The sequence below is a fragment of the Nomascus leucogenys genome, chromosome 4 (assembly GCF_006542625.1).
Source record: "Nomascus leucogenys isolate Asia chromosome 4, Asia_NLE_v1, whole genome shotgun sequence".
Taxonomy (NCBI): domain Eukaryota; kingdom Metazoa; phylum Chordata; class Mammalia; order Primates; family Hylobatidae; genus Nomascus; species Nomascus leucogenys.
This window is the reverse complement of record NC_044384.1, coordinates 85,606,748-85,625,143: the sequence shown is the minus strand read 5'-3', so window position 1 is coordinate 85,625,143 and position 18,396 is coordinate 85,606,748. Positions and strand designations below refer to the sequence as shown.

The 18,396-nt window shown below is 54.2% G+C and overlaps 3 protein-coding genes across 5 annotated transcripts; 1 reads left to right on the top strand and 2 right to left on the bottom strand.

Annotated features, from left to right (window-relative positions):
• Positions 1-3,487: 3,487 nt before the first annotated feature.
• CST6 (cystatin E/M) lies at positions 3,488-5,040 on the bottom strand. Its single transcript, XM_003274220.4, has 3 exons — positions 4,594-5,040; positions 3,941-4,066; positions 3,488-3,575 (listed from the first exon to the last, which is right to left on the bottom strand). The coding sequence occupies exons 1-3, from the start codon at positions 4,831-4,833 to the stop codon at positions 3,492-3,494; spliced, it is 450 nt and encodes a 149-aa protein (XP_003274268.1). The 5' UTR covers positions 4,834-5,040; the 3' UTR covers positions 3,488-3,491.
• Positions 5,041-12,775: 7,735 nt separating this feature from the next.
• On the bottom strand, positions 12,776-14,848 carry BANF1 (barrier to autointegration factor 1). Of its 2 annotated transcripts, none has more exons than XM_003274214.3 (3): positions 14,351-14,848; positions 13,547-13,685; positions 12,776-13,297 (listed from the first exon to the last, which is right to left on the bottom strand). In XM_003274214.3, the coding sequence occupies exons 2-3, from the start codon at positions 13,667-13,669 to the stop codon at positions 13,151-13,153; spliced, it is 270 nt and encodes an 89-aa protein (XP_003274262.1). In that variant the 5' UTR covers positions 13,670-13,685; positions 14,351-14,848; the 3' UTR covers positions 12,776-13,150. The 2 variants fall into 2 exon arrangements, with proteins under 2 accessions (XP_003274262.1, XP_003274263.1); XM_003274215.4 differs by having other exon boundaries at positions 14,406-14,848.
• On the top strand, positions 14,770-18,004 carry EIF1AD (eukaryotic translation initiation factor 1A domain containing). Of its 2 annotated transcripts, none has more exons than XM_030811242.1 (6): positions 14,770-15,017; positions 15,943-16,121; positions 16,263-16,371; positions 16,750-16,858; positions 17,024-17,074; positions 17,686-18,004. In XM_030811242.1, exons 2-6 carry the CDS (start codon positions 16,035-16,037, stop codon positions 17,828-17,830), a joined length of 501 nt encoding a protein of 166 aa, XP_030667102.1. In that variant the 5' UTR covers positions 14,770-15,017; positions 15,943-16,034; the 3' UTR covers positions 17,831-18,004. The 2 variants fall into 2 exon arrangements, with proteins under 2 accessions (XP_030667102.1, XP_030667103.1); XM_030811243.1 differs by having other exon boundaries at positions 15,919-16,121.
• The last annotated feature ends 392 nt before the right edge of the window (positions 18,005-18,396 follow it).

Here is an 18,396-nt window from a genome sequence, read left to right as displayed (position 1 = left end):
CCCCAGGAGAACAACAGATACAGACTTCAGCCCCTGGCAGTCTGCCCACCTGGGTGCACTGGGACGGGTCCCCAGATCTGCTGGAATGATTTCCGGGCCCTGCAGAGCAGGGGCCCCAACAGAGTTTTAAACCCCAGGAGGCTCCACGTCCTCACTGGGTAGGCCAAGGCGCAGGGAAGGGAATTGGTGCACACGCACGAACGAGTGTGTGCCAGTGTTGCATGTGAAAGGGGCTGCTCTTGAATCCCCTCCAGTCCTACCAATGCTAGCTCAGCCCAGCAGGGCATTAGCAGCAGCTGGAGGGATGAGGCAGAACATGAGCTGAGCTCAGGTGACAGCGGTGCCGGGAGGGCTGAGGAGGCAGTAACCCTGCTTTGGGGAGGAAGGCCCATCTGGCCCAAGTGTCAGGAGAAAAAGAATAGGCCTGAACACCCCAGGGTTACCAGGGCCTGGGGGCCCAATGGGCTCTAGGAATGGGGACTCAGAGCCCTGGAGCTCAATCCTGCCAGGACCCTCAGCTCCAGTAGAAGAGCACCAACCGGACGGGGATATCATGAACCCAGAGGTCGGAGGTCATTGCCATATCCTGCCCTTTCTGGGGTCAGACTGTAGAGCCCCACTGAGGGGAGGTGGAGTCGGGGCTGCTGAAGTCCTTCTGGCCTCAGGGCAAGGGGCGAGCAGGGATGTGTGGAGGACTCTGCTGCTGGGAGAGGGAAGCAGGGAATGAGGCTGAAGGCTGTGCCCCACTGCCTGCTCTAGGACTTAGATGACCTCCCCGACTGATAGCCTGAGCCTAGGCTGGATGTCCAGAGCCCCTGTCCCCATGACTGGGGGTGACAGTAGGACACTGGCCTATGCTGGGTGCTGGAGACCTAGCACTGAGTCAAGTTCAAGCCTCACCCTGGCCCCAGGGGTCTCTCGTTGAGTGGAGGGTTTTCCATTATCTGCAACAGCCATCTCCCCTCTAGTAGAGGCAATCCAAGGTGCAGTTCAGGCCGGAGGGAGTCAGGAGCGGGAGCTGAAGGGCCATAGTTTTTTGCCAACCCTCCCATCTCTGGGCCAGACCAGTCAGTGCTGGAGCTTCCAGGGTCCCAGGACAGAAGAAGCACCTCCCCTCCCTGGTCTGGGGGAAGGCACTGACTGGCCCAGGGCCCAGGAAGAGACTATGCAGAGGAAATGCCGTCTGGGATTCGGGCACAGATTCCAGGGGCGGAGAGGTCACCGGGCAGGCGTCTCTGGGCCTTGCTTCTCTCCACCACCTCACACATTCATTCAGCAGGCATTTCCTGCCACCCACCCTGTGCCTGCCCCATGCTGGGAGCCCCTGCTTGGTGGCACATGGGAGCCCTTCCAAGCAGCAGGCCCCACACACACCCTGGGCTGTCTGAGCTGCCACATCTGACAAGCTTGAGCAGAAGCAGGGCTGGATGTCGTCTCCTGGTTCCCCAGCTCCTGTCAAATGCCACCCCTCAGCTTCTCACTCCCAGGTGGGACCCAGGGTCTACTTCCCATTTCCCTGTCTCTACCCCAATCTGGCCTCCGAAGGCCGACGGCAGGACCTGGGAGCTGGGGCTGCTGCTTATTAGGCCCCAGCCTTGGGCAGGGGACCAGGCAGGCACAAGCAGGGTGTGAGGCCTTGTCAGAAAGGAAGGGCCATGGGATGCTCTCCGCAGCAACTGCGGTGCTGCCTGCCTGGGCCTGATGGTGCCGACACCTAGCGCCCCCAAGGCCCATATCCCAAGTGTGGGTGTGTGCTTATGCATCCGAGGAACCTCTGGGTGTGGCATGTGGGGCCTTGGGTTGTGTTTGAGTTTTGTATGTACATCTCCAGGTTGTTTCTCTAGGTTGTGTGGCTTCTGTGCTTGTGAGTTGCTAGGCTGTGTTTCTCTGGGTATGCATGTGATATCTGCCAGCACCTGAGTGTGTGCTGTGGATGTCTGTGTGTGTATGTCTGGCGTGTTGTGCTTTGGGTGTGTGCGTGTGTATATGTATGGGGGGGTATGAATTGCAGCCACAAATTCAAATGTGCAAATGTTGCAATGTTGTTTTCTTCTTCTTTTTTTATTTATTTATTTTTTTTTTGAGATGCAGCCTCGCTCTGTCTCCCAGACTGGAGTTCAGTGGTGCGATCTCAGCTCACTGCAACCTCTGCCTCCTGGATTCAAGCGATTCTCCTACCTCAGCCTCCCGAGTAGCTGAGATCACAGGCACCCGCCACCACACCCAGATAATTTTTGTATTCTTAGTTGAGACGGAGTTTCACCATGTTGGCCAGGCTGGTCTTTTTTTTTTGAGACGGAGTCTGGCTCTGTCGCCCAGGCTGGAGTGCAGTGGCACAATCTCAGCTCACTGCAAGCTCCATCTCCCAGGTTCACGCCATTCTCCTGTCTCAGCCTCCCGAGTAGCTGGGACTACAGGTGCCCACCACTACGCCCAGCTAATTTTTTGTATTTTTAGTAGAGACGGGGTTTCACCGTGTTAGCCAGGATGGTCTCGATCTCCTGACCTTGTGATCCGCCCGCCTCAGCCTCCCAAAGTGCTGGGATTACAGGCGTGAGCCACCGCGCCCAGCCACCAGGCTGGTCTTGAACCCCGACTTCAGGTGATCCATCCACCTCAGCCTCCCAAAGTGCTGGGATTACAGGCGTGAGCCACTGCACCCGGCCTCAATGCTGTTTTCTTTAAATGACATTACGTTGAATCTGTCCCCTCACCCCTCCTGTGGGCTGTAGACAAGCTCTGTCCCTCTAGGGCTCCCAGTCTAGCCCCTTTCAGGCGTCTTGCCCAGGGCAAGGCATGAGAGGCGTCCCTGTGGTGTGGAGCCCACAGCGTGGACTGAGAGGCACTGTCCTAGCCCTCATGGTCTCTTGGCCTGCAGGGACTCTGCCATCGTTGGGCCACATGCAGGTGGAGGAATCTTTATAGGCTGGGAGCTCAGTGTCCTGGGTGAGGACACTGCCTGGTTGAAGCCCCACATGCCACCCATGAGCTCCTCCTGGGGCTGAGCGGGAGCAGAGCACAGACTCCTCCTCAGAGTGCTCCCAGGCAGCTGGCCCTGTTCTTATCTCAGGCCATCGCCCCTCCTCTGTGAGTCTGCCCCCACCCCTGACCTCTGAGAATATTGGGCTGGCTATGTCGGGGGGCTCTAAGGTTTGTTCCTCTATGCCTGTGATGCTGGGGTGTTTGGGGGGCTCCACATTTGGAGGCTCAGTCCTGCACCTTCAGCACTGTCTGGGCTGGGACAGCAGCAGCTCTGCTGCAGGTGGCAGGGTGACCTCTCAGCTTGGGCTGGGGAGCTGGGAGCTGCCAGAAGTGGGAGTGGGGGATGGGGGCGGAAGCGAAGCACTTAGAAGAAACCAATGCAAGAAGCAGCACTGGCCATTTATTGTGACAGATATGGCCCATGGACCTGAAGTGCCCTCCACCATGGCCCCAAACCCAATGGCCTTCGCCCTCGGGGACTTATCACATCTGCACACAGTTGTGCTTTATCACATCTGCACACAGTTGTGCTTTAGGAGCTGAGAGGAGTTCTGCCAGGGAACCACAAGGACCTCAAAGTCACAGCGCAGCTTCTGTAGAGAGAATATGGGAGAGAAGGAGGGGTGAGCCCAGCCTCGACCTGTCTCCTCCCAGCAGCCAGCCCTCTGCCTGCCAGGCCACTCCAGGCCAAGAGAGGGACAATCACTGACCCAACGGATGTCAAGCCACATGTCTGGGGCTAGACTCCAGATCTTGGTAGCCAACTTCCCCATTCCCGAGGGAAGCCCCAGCTTCCTTTCTGCACCCCATCTTGGCCCAGAGGCTGACTCATCCAGAAGGACGACAGGTTCAGCCAGACATCTAGACATCTACGTGTCCAGCCAAACCAGTTCAGGATGGACAACCTGAGTGCTTGAGGCTCTGGGGAGGGCTAGGGCTGGAGGAGCCCAGCTGTTACCTCCTGCTGCGCCCCTGCCGCCAGGGGGCAAGTTGTGAGGTCGACGTGGTCTCCAGTGACCCTGGTCTTGCGGCAGTCTGTGCTCCCCATCTCCATTGTCAGGAAGTACTTGATGCCGGCCACCAGCTGGGGACATAGGGTAGGGGCAGGTCAGGGGTCTTGACCCTTGATCCTCACTTCTCACCTCCTGACATACTCTCCTGTTGCCCCCAGACACTCAGGTGGGGAGAGAGGGAGAGGGGATGACTCAGACCCGGGGTGGGGGGTGGGGGAAGTTCTGGTGGGGATGGAGGGTGGAGAGGCCTGGAGGCTGAGCCCCACCAGCAGCCTTGGCAGACATCAGACATGCCCCATCTAGGCAGCTGCCCACTGTCCCCACCTGCCTTCCCTCCTCCCCGATCCACCCCAACAGGGCAGAGACTAGGACCAGGAAAGCCAGGAGGGCAGGTAGTGCAGTACAGGGTTTAATTATGTCTTTCCTTGAAATTTAGATGGTTGTCCATGGTGGAGTTTTAGCATTAATTCGATTTTTAAAATATTGCATGAAAATATCCCGATCGCGCTTTCAGGCCCCCTTCATGCACGCCCGGGCAGCGCCTGTGGCCTCCCCCGTCTGGGCCCGGTGTCCCCTCCCAGCACCCCGCCCGCCGCACCTGGCTCTGCGCCTTGATGATGTGCGTGTCTCGGAAGTAGTAGAGGCTGTTGCTGCCCATGTTGTAGCTGGCCACGGCCGCCTGCGCCGCCTTCTGCACCTGCGGGTCGTCGGGCGACAGGTCCCGGAGTTCTCCGACCATGCGCTCCTGCGGCCGGGCCCAGGCGTCGCGGGGCAGCGCCAGGAGGCAGAATGCGACCAGGGCCAGGCCCAGCGCCAGCGGGAGGTTCGAACGCGCCATGGCCGTCAGTGCCGTCAGTGCCGTCGGAGCCGTCAAAGCCGTGAGTGCCGAGCCCGCGGCCGCGCAGCTTTTACCTGCTGGGCCGCCCCGCCCGACGCCCGCGGTGTGCCCCCGCGGCCCGAGCTGGGGCGGGGCTTCCGGGGTCCTGCGAGGTTCAGGGAGCCCAGGAGACCGAGGGGGCGGCGCGCACCCGCGTGCCAAGACACTTCCCTGCCCTCCAGGACACACCTGGCCCGGGGAGGAAGAGGACAGCGACGGTCCCCAGCAACAAGTGACAGTACAGGGACGGTTCACGGGAGGGCTGCCCAGAATGAACTACCAACCACAGCTCTTCGTGGGCTCTTACTGTTGCCACCATTTCCTAGCTATGTGAACTTGGAGAAGTCACTTAACCACTCGCTGCCTCAGTTTCCTCTTCTGTACAATGGGTGTTGTGAGGATTCAGTGAGATGAAACAGGTAAAGTTCTTAGAAGAGGCCTGGTGCTGCATAAATAGCCAGTGAGTAGGGCACATTACTGCTCAGCGCTGCCTGACAACCTTCCTGGAGCGCGAGTGACTAATGTTTCTACCTGGCCAGGTGCCTAGGCATGCTTGTAATTCCAGCACTTTGAGAGGCCAAGATGGGAGGACCACTTGAGCAAAGGAGTTCAAGGCAGTGAATCGTGATCTCAGCACTGCACTCCAGCCTGGGCGACAGAGCTAGACGCTGACTCAAAAAAAAAAAAAAAAAAAAAAAAGGCCGGTCGTGAGGGCTCACACTTGTAATCCCAGCACTTTGGGAGGCCCAGACGGGCAGATCACTTGAGGTCAGGAGTTCAAGACCAGCCTGGCCAACATGGTGAAACCCCGTCTCTACCAAAAATACAAAAATTAGCCAGGCATGGTGGCGCGCACCTGAATTCCCAGCTACTCAGAAGGCTGAGGCAGGAGAATTGCTTGAACTTGGGAGGTGGAGGTTGCAGTGAGCCAAAATGGCACCACTGCGCTCTAGCCTGGGTGACAGATAGAGACTCTGTCTCAAAAAAAAAAAAAAGAAAAAAAAGTCTCCACTTTACAGAGAAGGGAAAATGGATTTGCCCAAAGACACTGGAGGGAAATAAATGGTGACACTGGCTTGTGTGTGCTGGCAGTCTAAGTCAAATCTGTGGTTTTAAACTAGACTGAGCCCACAGGACACAAACTGCCCAGAAGGAGGGGGTGTCAGTCATGTCAGCTCTGCCATCTTACTGATGGCACGGCTTTGGGCAAGTCCCTCAACCTCCCAGACAGAGCCTCTGTGCCCTCGTCTGAAGGACACCTTATCTCCTAAGTTTGTTCTGATATTGATGTTTCGAATCTGGCTCTCCCGTGGATACAGTGAGCATGTGCTGGAGGTACCAGCAAACAAGGCCCATGACTGTGTTTTTAAAGACTCCAATAATTGCCAGGCGCGGTGGCTCATGCCTGTAATCCCAGCGCTTTGGGAGGCCAAGGTGGGCAGATCATTTGAGGCCAGGAGTTCGAGACCAGCCTGGCCAACATGGTGAAACCCCATTGTAGCCCGCACGGACCTAGTGGGACTGAACAAAGCCGGGCAAACGTGGGAATAAAAGACAAGAGACGAAAGAGTATATTTGGAAGAAGGGGTCAGGGGGCACCTTGCTCTAGTGGACAAGGGCCCTGAGCTTTACACAGCCCTCTGTATTTATTAGGCAAAAGAGATAGCGAGAAAGGGGGGGTGATTGTTGGGTATGTCACATAATTGTCAGTCAGCAGTTTGGTCAAAGCAGGCTTGTGAGACTGCATCCTTTCAACAATAGGCGCTAATTTTCTCAGTAGATAACTTCAGGGAGCCCAGTGCCAAGGAGTGAGGCCCTCAGCAAACCTTTTGGTGGCGGGGCAGTGGGAGTTTGCCCACATCCTGCATTTGTGATAAACAGGTGGCTGTTTGATCAACATAGCCTTCAGCGGAATGCTGAGTTGGTCACAATCCCTTTGGCCCTTTCAGCTCCCAACACCCTATCTCTACTAAAAATACAAAAATTAGCTGGGCGTGGTGGTGCACACCTGTAGTCTCAGCTACTTGGGAGGCTGAGGTGGGTGAATCACTTGAACCTGGGAGTCAGAGGTTGCAGTGACCTGAGATGGCACCCACTGCACTCCAGCCTGGGTGACAGAGCAAGACTCTATCTAAAAAAAAAAAGACTCCAATAATTAATAATAGATTATTATAATCTATTATTATTAATAGGTGGTGATCTATTAATCACACGGTGGCTCACACCTGTAATCCCAGGACTTTGGGAGTCGGAAGCAGGAGGATCACTTGAGGCCAGGAGTTTGAGACCAGCCTGGGCAACATAGTGAGCCCTCGTCTCTACCAGAAAATCTAAAATAAATTAGCTGTGCATGGTGGTGCACGCCTACCCAGCTACTCGGGAGGCTGAGGTGGGAGGATTACTAGTCTGGGAGGTCGAGGCTGCAGTGAGCAGTGATGGTGCCACTGCACTCTACCTGGGTGACATAGCAAGACCCTGTCTCAAAAAAAAAAAAAAAAAAAAGAACGGACGAAAAGCAGTGTTGAAGTAGTCAATGCAAGAAAAGTCTGGATTTTGTTGAATTTTTTTTTTTTTTTTTTTGTGACAGAGCTCTGTCAGCCAGGCTAGAGTGCAGTGGCACTATCATAGCTCATACCTTGACTTCCTGGCTTCAAGCTATCCTCCCATCTCAGCCTCCCAAGTGGCTGGGACCACAGGCACATGCCCCCATGCCTGGTTAATTTTTTTTCACACCTGGCTAATTCTTAAATTTTTTTGTAGAGATGGGATCTCACTGTAGTGCCCAGGTGGGTCTCGAATGCCTGGCCTCAAGAGATCACAAGATCCTCCCACCTCAGCTTCCCAAAGCGCTGGGATTACAGGCAGGCCTTGGAATTATTTGTCTGCATTTTAGAGTTCAGTGTAGTTTGTATTTGTAATTCCATGTTGCTGGCGGGGCAGGGGCTTATTGTCCCTGGGGCACTAAGATGTTGCAGTGCTTAGAGCCTCCAGGGGCTTCACTGGGGCTTGGAAGAGGTGCTAGGTCACAGTACGTAAAGAGCAGCTGGCAGCCGTCACCGTGATGGATATTGTATGTAGGCATCCAGCGTGTCACCGTGATGGATATTGTATGTAGGCATCCAGAGTGTCACCCTCCCTTCCTGATTCTGGGCCTTAGAATCCCAGGACCACAAAAGGAAGTGATTTCCCACACAGGGACCTAGACCAGAGCAGTCACTCACTGCCCAGGGCAGCTGGCAGCCTGCTACCCACATCACTTCCTCAGCCCAGCTGTGGAAAACCAACTCTGCCATCTTCCTGGGATTCCAAGGAACCATCACAAGTTCCTGGAGGCCTCAGGTGTCTGGCTTAAAGGGACAGACTCCAGTTTGTGGAAGTGCTGGCCGAGCTTGAGTTGATCAGGAGGGTGACGCCTGGCCAGGACTCTGAGCTGAAAGCCTGGGAGGGGTAGAGGAAGAGGCCCAGGATCGTGCCACAAGGGCGAGGTGGGAGAGGCAGCTCCCCTGGGCCTGCTGTCTCATCACTTGGAGCTTAGCCATGGCCACAGGTACCTCCAACAGCTCTCTCAAAAACTAGCCAAGGCCTGTCTGCGACTCACCAAGGGCGCTCACTCCACCTGCCACTGCTTCGTGCTGATGCCAAGGACTCTTTTGCAGTACAACCTAGCAATTTCTGAGCACTTTTCACCCACTGATTCTCACAAGCACCCTGAGGGAGTACACATTATCCTCACTTGGCAGATGAAAAAGTTAATCAGAGAGGTCAGGACACTTGTCTAAGGTCACACAGCTAGAAGTGGTATCTTGGTGAGAAAAGGTGGGGGGGAATAACAATGGTAAGAGCTCTTGCTGTGTGCCAGGCCTTGCGCCAGGGATTCAATATATGTTCTTTCATTCCCATAGCAGCTCTGCACAATGATTATTACCTCTTCCTACAAGGAGGAAATGGGAGGTCAAAGGGGAAGGGTTAGTTGTGGGTCCCGGTGCATGAGTCTTGGGCTGCCCCACAGGGGTATGAGGTCTGCTGTGCATGGTGTAGGGGTTGTTCCTTGCAGGTGGTGTGTCCCTGAGCAGACTTTCCCAGCGCCTGACTCCATCCCGTCTGGACCACTCTGGCTTCCAGGAGGTTCAGGCCAAGCATGAGCTTGAGGTCAGTCAAATGTACTGGCCACAGGGCAGAGCCTCCAGTTTTGCAGTGGCCCAGACATCCCACCCCAGGTTGTCCACAGCACCCCTCTCTTGCCCCTGGCCCGATGGGTGGAGATGACCAGGGCAGGTTCTTGACATCTCCTTTCCTCTGGGATCAGGCTCTCCAAGGCGTTGATGCTTCCCCCAGAACCCTCTTCCTTGAACCTTCAGTTGGGCAGAGGATATTGCCCTCCGCCCAGGGCTCTGTAGCCCCATATCCTGGAAAGGAGATCTTTCGGCAAGGAAACCTGTAATCCAACAGGGATTAAAGCTCCCCTCTGGGGAGGAGCACTCCTAAGCGCTGCTGATTCACTGGTTGAATCTTCACAACCCTGCACCAGCTGGCAGACAAGGCTGTAGCTCAGAGGAGTGAAGCAACTTGCTCCAGATCGCATGGGGAGCAAAGGCCCAGAATTGGGCCTGGCTGGCTCTTCAAGGCTGCCACCAGTCAAGGTTGGGAGTGACAGGAAAGAGCCCTGGTCCCCACAGGGAGGGGCCAACCTGGAAAGGGATCAACAGTCACAAGCACCTGCTGGGAGCCTTCCATGCTCAGCAGGCTGCCGCGGGGCAGGGCTTGTGGTGGTCCAGGTAGCCTCCCCCTCTTCCTTTCTGGGGGCAGCAGGAGCCCTTCGGGGCCCCGGAGTGCATGGGCTGGGTTCACACCAAGTTCTAGGTTGGCTCTGAGCACTCCTAACTAGACCGGCTGAGAGGGTCAAGCTCTGGCTGGGTGTGATGGGGGGATGGGATCAGTATTTGCTGATTTCCGGGCCCACCCATGTCCCAGGCTAGTGGGTGGCCAGGCATGTCCTGTTGGACACCACAGGCTGACACTCAGACAACCTGACTCCTACCCCTCACCAGCCAGGTCTGCTTTCTGCGCCAGCATTCCAAGCCGTGGTCCCTTTGTCCTGCTGGCTGAGTCGGGCTGGATCCGAGAGGCCACATTGTCACAAGGTACATTCTAGATGCCCTTTGTCTACTGCTGTCCCAGGACAGAGCCAAGAACTTGTGTGGGATGCAATATGGAGTCCTGATAAAGGGTTTGTGGCCTGCCACCTGGTATATGCACTGCCTGCGCCCCAAGGGAGAGGTGAGAAGGCAGAGGTTCCAGCCTCTTCTATGGCAAAGCCTGTGGGCGAGCCGGGAAAGGCAGATGACAAGGAAATAAAGCAGAGAGCATGAGCCACAGGCTTCCAGCAGGGTCCCAGTGCCAGAGCCAGGCGAGGCCAAACCAGGAGGCCAGCATGGGCAGGAGCCCAGGGAAGGGCTTCGTGAAGGAGGAGGGAGTCTCCATGACTTCACAGAGCACCAGCAACAATCTGGCAGCATCAGGGCTGAGGTGTGGTGAGGCCGGAGCCCTGCAAAACCCCCACCTAAGCACACCAGGCCTGCAACAGCATCACAGCATGAGGGTCAAGGGTGAGGGGACTTATCCAGGAAGACATCAGAAACAGTCTGAAACTCAAGAGAGAGCCCTTGTGACCACCTCAGCCGGGCCTCAGACCAGCAGCCTCCCAGGAAGCGGCTTGAAGCACAAGCTGGGCCCTGCTGCAGCCAGCCGGTGTCCCTTTCAGGCTGTGCACTTCCCGGTCCCAGCCTTGCACAGAACTCTCATCCCTACAAATAGCAATTTAGTTTCTGACCTTTCACACAATCGTTCCAGCCTCATGTCTTTATTTTTGGTTTTCCTTTTATCTTTCTTTTGTTCTGAGATGTAGCTAATACATAGAAAAGGGCACATAACATACACTTTTGGTCAATGCCTGAACCACCACCCCATAGGTCAGAAACACAGGTCAGGGTAGGCAAAGCCTACCCTTAAGCCCTTCCACACCCTCCCCCAAAGATAATCCCTGTAGACTTTTTCCTTTACTATTTACCATAATCATTTCCTTTGTTTTCCTTCTAGTTTTACCATCTATGTAGGAATTCCTAAGAATTTGTTTGGCTTCATTTGCTATTGAGATTCATGTTGTACACAACTATCATTTGTTCATTTTCGCCTCTGTCCAGTGTCCGGTGGCATGAATGCCTATTTATCTACTCTAGTATTGACAGCCGCTAGTGTTGCTCCCAACAATGCAGCTTCGAACTCATCTAGGTCCTGCTGCAGGTGTTCGGGACTTTCTTCAAGGCACAGTCCTGAGAGTGGAACTGCTTGGTCACAGGGCGTGTCAGTTTTACTAAATAACACCCAACTGTCTTCCCAAATTGTTTAGACCAATTTATACTCCCACCAGCTGGGTATCAGTTCCTGTTGCTTCATTATCTCATCAATACTTGGTATTGTCCAACTTGAAAGTGTTTGCCAGTCAGGTGGGTGTTAATGGCATGTGATGTCTTATTACTAGCAATATGCAGCACCTTTCCTGTGCTTATTTACTGGGAGGGAATCCTCTTCTGTGGCCGTCTTAGGTCTTTTACCCATTTTTCTGTTGTGTTTTTTTTTGTTTTTTTTTTGAGACAGCGTTTCTTTCTTGTCACCCTGGCTGGAGTGCAATGGCATGATCTCGGCTCACTGCAACCTCTGCCTCCCAAGTTCGATTCTCCTGCCTTAGCCTCCTGAGTAGCTGGATTACAGGCGTGCACCACCACACCCGGCTAATTTTTGTATTTTTAGTAGAGATGGGGTTTCACCATGTTGGCCAGGCTGGTCTTGAACTCCTGACCTCAGGTGATCCGCCCACCTCAGCCTCTGAAAGTGCTGGGATTACAGACGTGAGCCATCGTGCCCAACCAGTCCGCCTTTTTCTTGATTGCAATTCTGTATGTGCTATGGAAATAGTCCTTTGTTGTTTATACTGCTGCAAATATCCTTTCCCTACAACCACCTCATTTTCCAAGTGGGGAAACTGAGGCTCAGAGAGGCTAAGCCACATGACCAAGGAACACATGGCCGGGTCCATGGGTTTCCAAGCTAGTTTGAGTTCCAGTCTGACTACTTCCCAGGAGCAAGTCCATGGGCAAATTAGCCTCTCTGAGCCTCAAGTTTCCTCACCTGTAAAAGAGAGAATTATTATTTATTATTATGAAAGAAAAAAATGTTTGCAAAGATCTTAGCTTTAAGCCTGGTTCATACTAAGTGTTCAAGAAATAATAGGGCTGGCCGGGTATGGTGGCTCACACCTATAGTCATAGCGTTTTGGGAGGCTTAAGGATCGCTTAAGGCCAGCCTGGGCAACACAGCAGGGCCCTGTCTCTATTAAGTTAAACAGTAAACAAAAAGAACAGGACTAAAATGTAATGAGGTGTACTCCCCTCATATCCTTCCAGCTGTGATGCCTGTGCTCCTTCTCCTCCCTAAGAGATCACGGAAGATGGCAAGCACCCTACCCTTGCAGAGGCTGGGAGAGCAGACGATACGATAACTGGCAGGTGAACTCTCACCCACATCCGGCCCACCCTGTCTGGTACCTCTGACTCCCACTGACTTTTCCACCAGGTGCTGCCTAGCCCAGCTGTTGACTTAACTGACATCTGGAGCACAGTCCATCTGGCTCCCAGGAAAAGATCCACCCACACCCTCTCCCACATCACTTGGGGATTGAGACACAAGTCACCTGCCTGAGGCCTACATGGCTAGGGTGGCTGCCCTCTGGGAGTGGAAGGGAAGCTGCCAGTTTCGGTCTCTACTGATAAGGAGTGAGGCAAACATGGTCAGTCCCTGGAGGAGAGGCAACTCCCAGTCCACTTGCTTTTCAGTGCACAAAGCCCAGTCATGAAAGCCACTGACTTTATTGATCTAAAAAACTTTACAAGGACAGTGACTGTTCTGCCAAAAAAGGAGCCAAATGGTATCAAACGGACTGAAAGTGAGGGTGGGGGTGAGGGACGGGGCCAAGAATCCTTTCAGGAAAGCTGGTAACTGTCACCAGGGAACTGGCAAGGGAAAAAGGACGGGGGAGGCATGCAAGAGCGAGAATCCAAAAAAGTTGAAATGGTTAGGGGAGAAAACTCCCAAAAGACCCCGGAGTACGTCGGAGGTGAGTACGACAATAGCAATCTTTTCCTTCGTAGAGGACAGGGGAGGAGTCCCTACTCAGCTGCAAACTCTGGATGAGGGCTGGGGATTGAGAGCTTCCCGGAGAGCATCACAAAAAGGCGTCGCACCACTCTCGAAGGCATCCGAAGCAGTCCCGGGACTGCTTGGCGTTGGCGCCACAAGTGTCCTTCAGCCATTCCCGGAAGAGGTCTTCATCTTTCTTTAGCACCAAAAACTGGCCAAGGACAACATACGCCTGCAAAACAGGGAAAAGGAAAGGGTGTGCTGCTCAGTGCTCAATGAGGGATAAGAGCAAGACAGCCATTCCTGTGCCATTCAGAGCACACAAGCCCAGGAAGCAGCGCGGGTTTTGCCCCCTCTCCTCTCCACCAGGTGCCCAAGCTCTGGCAGCCTCTTCAGATTATACCCCACTGTCCATCCCCCAGCAGATGGACTCTTTCCTCCCACCCCCCACCTGCACCAGGAACACGCAGCCACCCCACACCTTGTCAAAGCCCCTTTCCTCCAGCTTTTTGCCCAGGACTTCACCAATCCCAGCCAGGCTCCCCACTGGCTTCTCCCCCATGGGCTCTGCCACGAAGTCTCGGTGCTTTTGGGAGGTTGTCATCTTGATCAGGCTTAATCTAGGAATCCCAAAAAAAAGGTAGATTAGGGCTGAAGACCTGGAACTCCTAAGGGCCCACTAGCAATCTCATAGTAAGAGGAAGCCAAGCCAGAGGTTACGGTGGCTTGCTCGATCCCCCTAATCCTGAAAGGAAAAAACAGGTCCAGGGAGACTCTTCCCCACTATTCTTAAGAGGAGTTTCTTCCTGCAGGACCTGGATTTTGATATTGCCCCAGAGGAAAAACGATCCTGCCTAACAGGTGGCGCAAGCGGGGCAGTGGGAAGATTCCCAGAGTCAGTAGCCAGGGCTGCGCGGAAGCTGTCACTCCCTCTGTGACCTTGGCTGAACCAAGAAGACACTGACTCTGCCTGGAAGGGCCACTTGGCGTGGAAAGCTAACCAAAGGGTCTCTCTACCTACAAGGCGAAGCGCACACCCAGCGCTGCGCACACCCGCTCCACGCCCGCGGGGTTCACGCCGCGCCCCAGCTCCGCCCCCACCGCGCGCCGCTGCGGCCCGCCCCTTCCCGCGGCCCGGCTCCACGCGCGGCACCCCGCCCCCTCCCCGCAGCGCGGACAAGCTCTCCCCCAGGGCTCGCCACAGCGCCTGCGACCCCTCTCCTCCCCTTCTCCCCGCACCCCCTCTGGCCTCCAGCCAGGGCCCTGCTCCACGGCTCGCGCTCACCGCCAACTTGTTCCCGTAACGGTTCCTCCCGCCACCCGGCCGCTCCTGCGGATACCTCAAGCCACTAGAACTTTCTTCCACTTCCGCTTCCGGGTCGCTTCAAGAGCCGCCTTTAAAAAAAAAAAAAGGAAACCTTCCACGTTGGGCACTTCTAGCCAGTTAAGAGCTATAGAGTTGAGGCGCCCCGGACCTCGACGGCGTCCTTAGGAGGCGCTCCTTTCCGGTCCTTCGCGGGAAGCCCTGCCTTCTAAGGTCTCGCTTCTCGCGCAGTTCTGCGGGAGAGAGGCCTCCAGGGAGAGGACTTCCTTTCTCTGCTGCCCGGACCCGGAACTCAAGGACTTAGCTTGACCGACCTGGCGTGGGGAAGAGTTAGAAGACGGACAAGGGAGGGGACGGGAGGCCTCCGAGACAGCGCCGGAAGTACGGTTTTCGGAGGGATCGGACTCAGACTCATGTCGCACTCCTCGCAGTTGGACTGGTGGGAACTGGGAACACTGGAGACCTGATTTCGAGCTGACGCTACCGTCGCGGCCGCCATTAAGTTCCTTTACTGTGTTTTCTTGGTTCAGCCTTGAAGTGAGTCGTGGACGATCCTCTCTCAGCGTCCAGCCTAGACGGCGGGGTTGCTCCGGCAGCGTTCCTGGGAGCCGAGGGCCAGAGACTAAGTGTGGGTGTTTCTCTGAGGGTCTTTTCTCCGGGATAGACAGGGAGGAGGAAGGAGGACAGCAACTAGAGATGACAGTGTTTCCTTCGGAAACCATCAGTCTTAAGGGTACTGGCCTTCGTCTTAAGTACGCAAGTCAGAAATATGCAAATACCCCAGACAAGCCTGCTCACCTCAACCTTTAATTAACTAGTTCCTGGCTTGGACCATCACGGTGGCCACCTAATTTGTATCCGGCTGTAGTGTGTTGCCAGACTGAACTTCTCTGTTGTGTGACTATGCTAGACTTGGGGTGTACAAGCGTGTTGAGAAAGATACGGTTTATTTCAGACTCCTTCCGGAGAGGTTGCCAGGATGACTTCTCTGGAGCATGCGTATAGTTTTATATTACACCAGTACTTAAGATTGTAGGAGTTACTCTGTTTTTTTTTTTTTTTTTTTTGAGACGGAGTCTCGCTCTGTCGCCCAGGCTGGAGTGCAGTGGCGCGATCTCGGCTCACTGCAAGCTCCGCCTCCCGGGTTCACGCCATTCTCCTGCCTCAGCCTCTCGAGTAGCTGGGACTACAGGCGCCCGCCATTACACCCGGTTAATTTTTTGTATTTTTGTACAGACGGGGTTTCACCGTATTAGCCAGGATGGTCTCGATCTCCTGACATCGTGATCCGCCCACCTCGACCTCCCAAAGTGCTGGGATTACAGGCGTGATCCACCGCGCCCGGCTGGAGTTGCTTTTACATGACATGCACCGTATTGTCCCATTCTGTAACAGTGCTGAGTTAGTTGTTATTTTTCTGAGACCTAGAGAAGTTGAATAGTTAGGAAATAAACCAAGGTAGGATTTGAATCCAGGCAGTTAGACTTCAGAGCCCATGTTCTTAACCAAGACACCGTGTCACCCCTCAGTAAAAGGCCCCTCCCCATCTTCAGAACAGTCCTGGGTTCTGAGCCTGCCATCCAAGGAACTCGGGAGGAGGAGTTGACAGTCTCTTCGTTCCTAACCACCCTGGGACAACTTCAGCATGTCTCAGGCCACCAAGAGGAAGCATGTGGTGAAGGAGGTGCTAGGGGAGCACATAGTGCCCTCCGACCAGCAGCAGATTGTCAGGGTGAGTGGCTGTGGGCACAAGCTGTTCTGCTCCCCACCCCTGCACCCTTGGAGGGCCCCTGGGATGGGGGTAGGGTGCAGCGTGTCTGAGAGGGTGTTTGATCTGACTGATGAAACTGATTCTTGGTCTCTCCTGAACCAGGTACTCAGGACCCCAGGGAACAATCTGCATGAGGTGGAGACAGCCCAAGGGCAGCGCTTCCTGGTGAGCATGCCCTCCAAATACCGCAAGAACATCTGGATCAAGAGAGGTGAGAGGATTACTCCTGTAATCCCAGCACTTTGAGAGGCTGAGGTGGGAGGATCGCTTGAGACCAGCCTGGGCAGCATAATGAGGCCTTGTCTCTACAAAAAGAAAAAAAGTTGGGCACGTGCCTGTGATCCCAGCTACTCAGGAGGCTGAGGCCTGAGAATCACTTGAGCCTGGGAGGTGGAGGCTGCAGTCAGCTGTGATCATGCTATTGCATTCCAGCCTGGGCAACAGAGCAAGACCCTGTCTCAAAAAAAAGAAAAAAAAAAAAGAGAGAGGTGAGAGAGGCAGCCCTCTCTAGGAGATAGAACCACTTCCTATGGCTTTGGCTTTCCTTATTGCAAGCAGGCCTGCCTGCCTTTTCTCTTCTTACCTACAGGGGACTTTCTCATTGTTGACCCTATTGAAGAGGGAGAAAAGGTGAAGGCTGAAATCTCGTTTGTGCTCTGCAAAGACCACGTGCGCTCTCTGCAGAAGGAGGGGTTTTGGTAGGTGGTCTCCTTGATCATTGGCCCTCTGGCTTCTGGAGGCATTGCCTTCCTAGCTTGGGAATTAGGGGAGGGAAGGTCATGGCATCCCAGGCAGAGACAGCTGGAAGCAGCTCTTTCATGAGAAATTTCTTTGTCCTGACTTTGGCTCATCTCTTGGCATAGGCCTGAAGGCTTCTCTGAAGTGGCTGAGAAACACAACAACAACAGGAACAGGTGAGGAACAAGCCTTGGGGTGGGGTACATGGAAAATAAGGGGTTCATGCTTTGGTGCCTTGAGGGAAAAATAGAGCCTTCTTTGCTCCTTACATGGGGTATCTGTTGAGAGCTCCTAAGCATGTGGTATAACATAGTTATGAATGTGGCTTGAAGGTCAGATGCTCTGGGTTAAAATCCTGGCTTTGCCACTTAAAGCTGAATGACTTTAAGCACATTATTTAATTCCTTCAAACTCTATTTTCCTTATATATAAAATGGGAGCTTTGTGAGGATTAAAGAAGTGGATGGCTTGTAAAATTGCTTAGTGCAGTATCTGGTATGTGATATGGGTCCATTAAGTGTTAGTTGGTGGTCGTAGAATCATTATTTCTAACTAAAACAAATGGCTGTGGCACACGTTTGGGGAGTGGGGTCAGTCTTTAGCCTGTTTCTTTGGCCACGTTTCCCCACTGTTTGCTCTGCCTCTGACCCTTGTTTTAGTCTTTAAAGGGTGCTATAGGGCCCTGACTGCTGGGCTGGATGGTCCTCCTTTTTTTGGAACTCCTTGATTGTAGATCTGATTTTCCCAGAAGGTGCTGGGCTAACTCTGCTTTCTTCCCTTCGTGCAGACAAACTCAACCAGAACTCCCAGCTGAGCCACAGTTATCAGGAGAGGAGTCCAGCTCAGAAGATGATTCTGACCTGTTTGTTAACACAAACCGCAGACAGTATCATGAGAGTGAGGAGGAGAGTGAAGAGGAAGAGGCAGCCTGAGACCCTAGGACCCACTTCTCCACTTGCTCAGGGACTGGCCCCTGGCTCTTCTGGGCTTGGACATTCCCAGGGTGCTCTGCAGATCTTCACCCCTGGATGAGGACAAAGCAGGGCTCCTCTCTGAACTGATCTTTTGATTAGGAGAATTAAACCCCTGGTGGGTTGGTGACTTGTTCTGGTGTCTGAGTGGCTCTCTCTCGGGGGAGGGAGACTTGTGATGAAGTGAAAAACTGCTCCCTATTTAATTAGAGACCTTGTGGGTGGGTGGGCTGAATGGGAAGGAAATGGGAAATGGCTGGAGTCTTTCCCAGGTGGTTTGTTCTTTCTTACTGGGCACTTAGAAAGTGCCAGGCCCTGCTCTGGGCCTCCTTGCATGTGTTTAACAGCTGGGAGCACTCCTGCTTCCTTGCCTGCTTGCAGTTCATACCGATTCAAGCGTTCAGGATGACAGCCCTAGGACCTAATACCCACCTGCCTCTAAGAGACGCTCAGGAGCCCATGGTGCCTCGTGCTGTTCTCCCTGCCCTTCTAGTCACCCTGTGTACGGGAGTGCTCACCTCCAGCTA

What these genes read in the sequence shown, in the direction of transcription:
- CST6 (XM_003274220.4), bottom strand. Translation starts at nt 4,833, where the DNA reads ATGGCGCGTTCGAACCTCCCGCTGGCGCTGGGCCTGGCCCTGGTCGCA. An exon ending in TCATCAAGGCGCAGAGCCAG is followed by an intron (nt 4,067 to 4,593) that starts GTGCGGCGGGCG and finishes CTATGTCCCCAG; the next exon opens with CTGGTGGCCGGCATCAAGTA. An exon ending in CGGCAGGGGCGCAGCAGGAG is followed by an intron (nt 3,576 to 3,940) that starts GTAACAGCTGGG and finishes TTCTCTCTACAG; the next exon opens with AAGCTGCGCTGTGACTTTGA.
- BANF1 (XM_003274214.3), bottom strand. Translation starts at nt 13,669, where the DNA reads ATGACAACCTCCCAAAAGCACCGAGACTTCGTGGCAGAGCCCATGGGG. An exon ending in AGGAAAGGGGCTTTGACAAG is followed by an intron (nt 13,298 to 13,546) that starts GTGTGGGGTGGC and finishes CCTGTTTTGCAG; the next exon opens with GCGTATGTTGTCCTTGGCCA.
- EIF1AD (XM_030811242.1), top strand. Translation starts at nt 16,035, where the DNA reads ATGTCTCAGGCCACCAAGAGGAAGCATGTGGTGAAGGAGGTGCTAGGG. An exon ending in GAACATCTGGATCAAGAGAG is followed by an intron (nt 16,372 to 16,749) that starts GTGAGAGGATTA and finishes TCTTACCTACAG; the next exon opens with GGGACTTTCTCATTGTTGAC. An exon ending in CACAACAACAACAGGAACAG is followed by an intron (nt 17,075 to 17,685) that starts GTGAGGAACAAG and finishes CCCTTCGTGCAG; the next exon opens with ACAAACTCAACCAGAACTCC.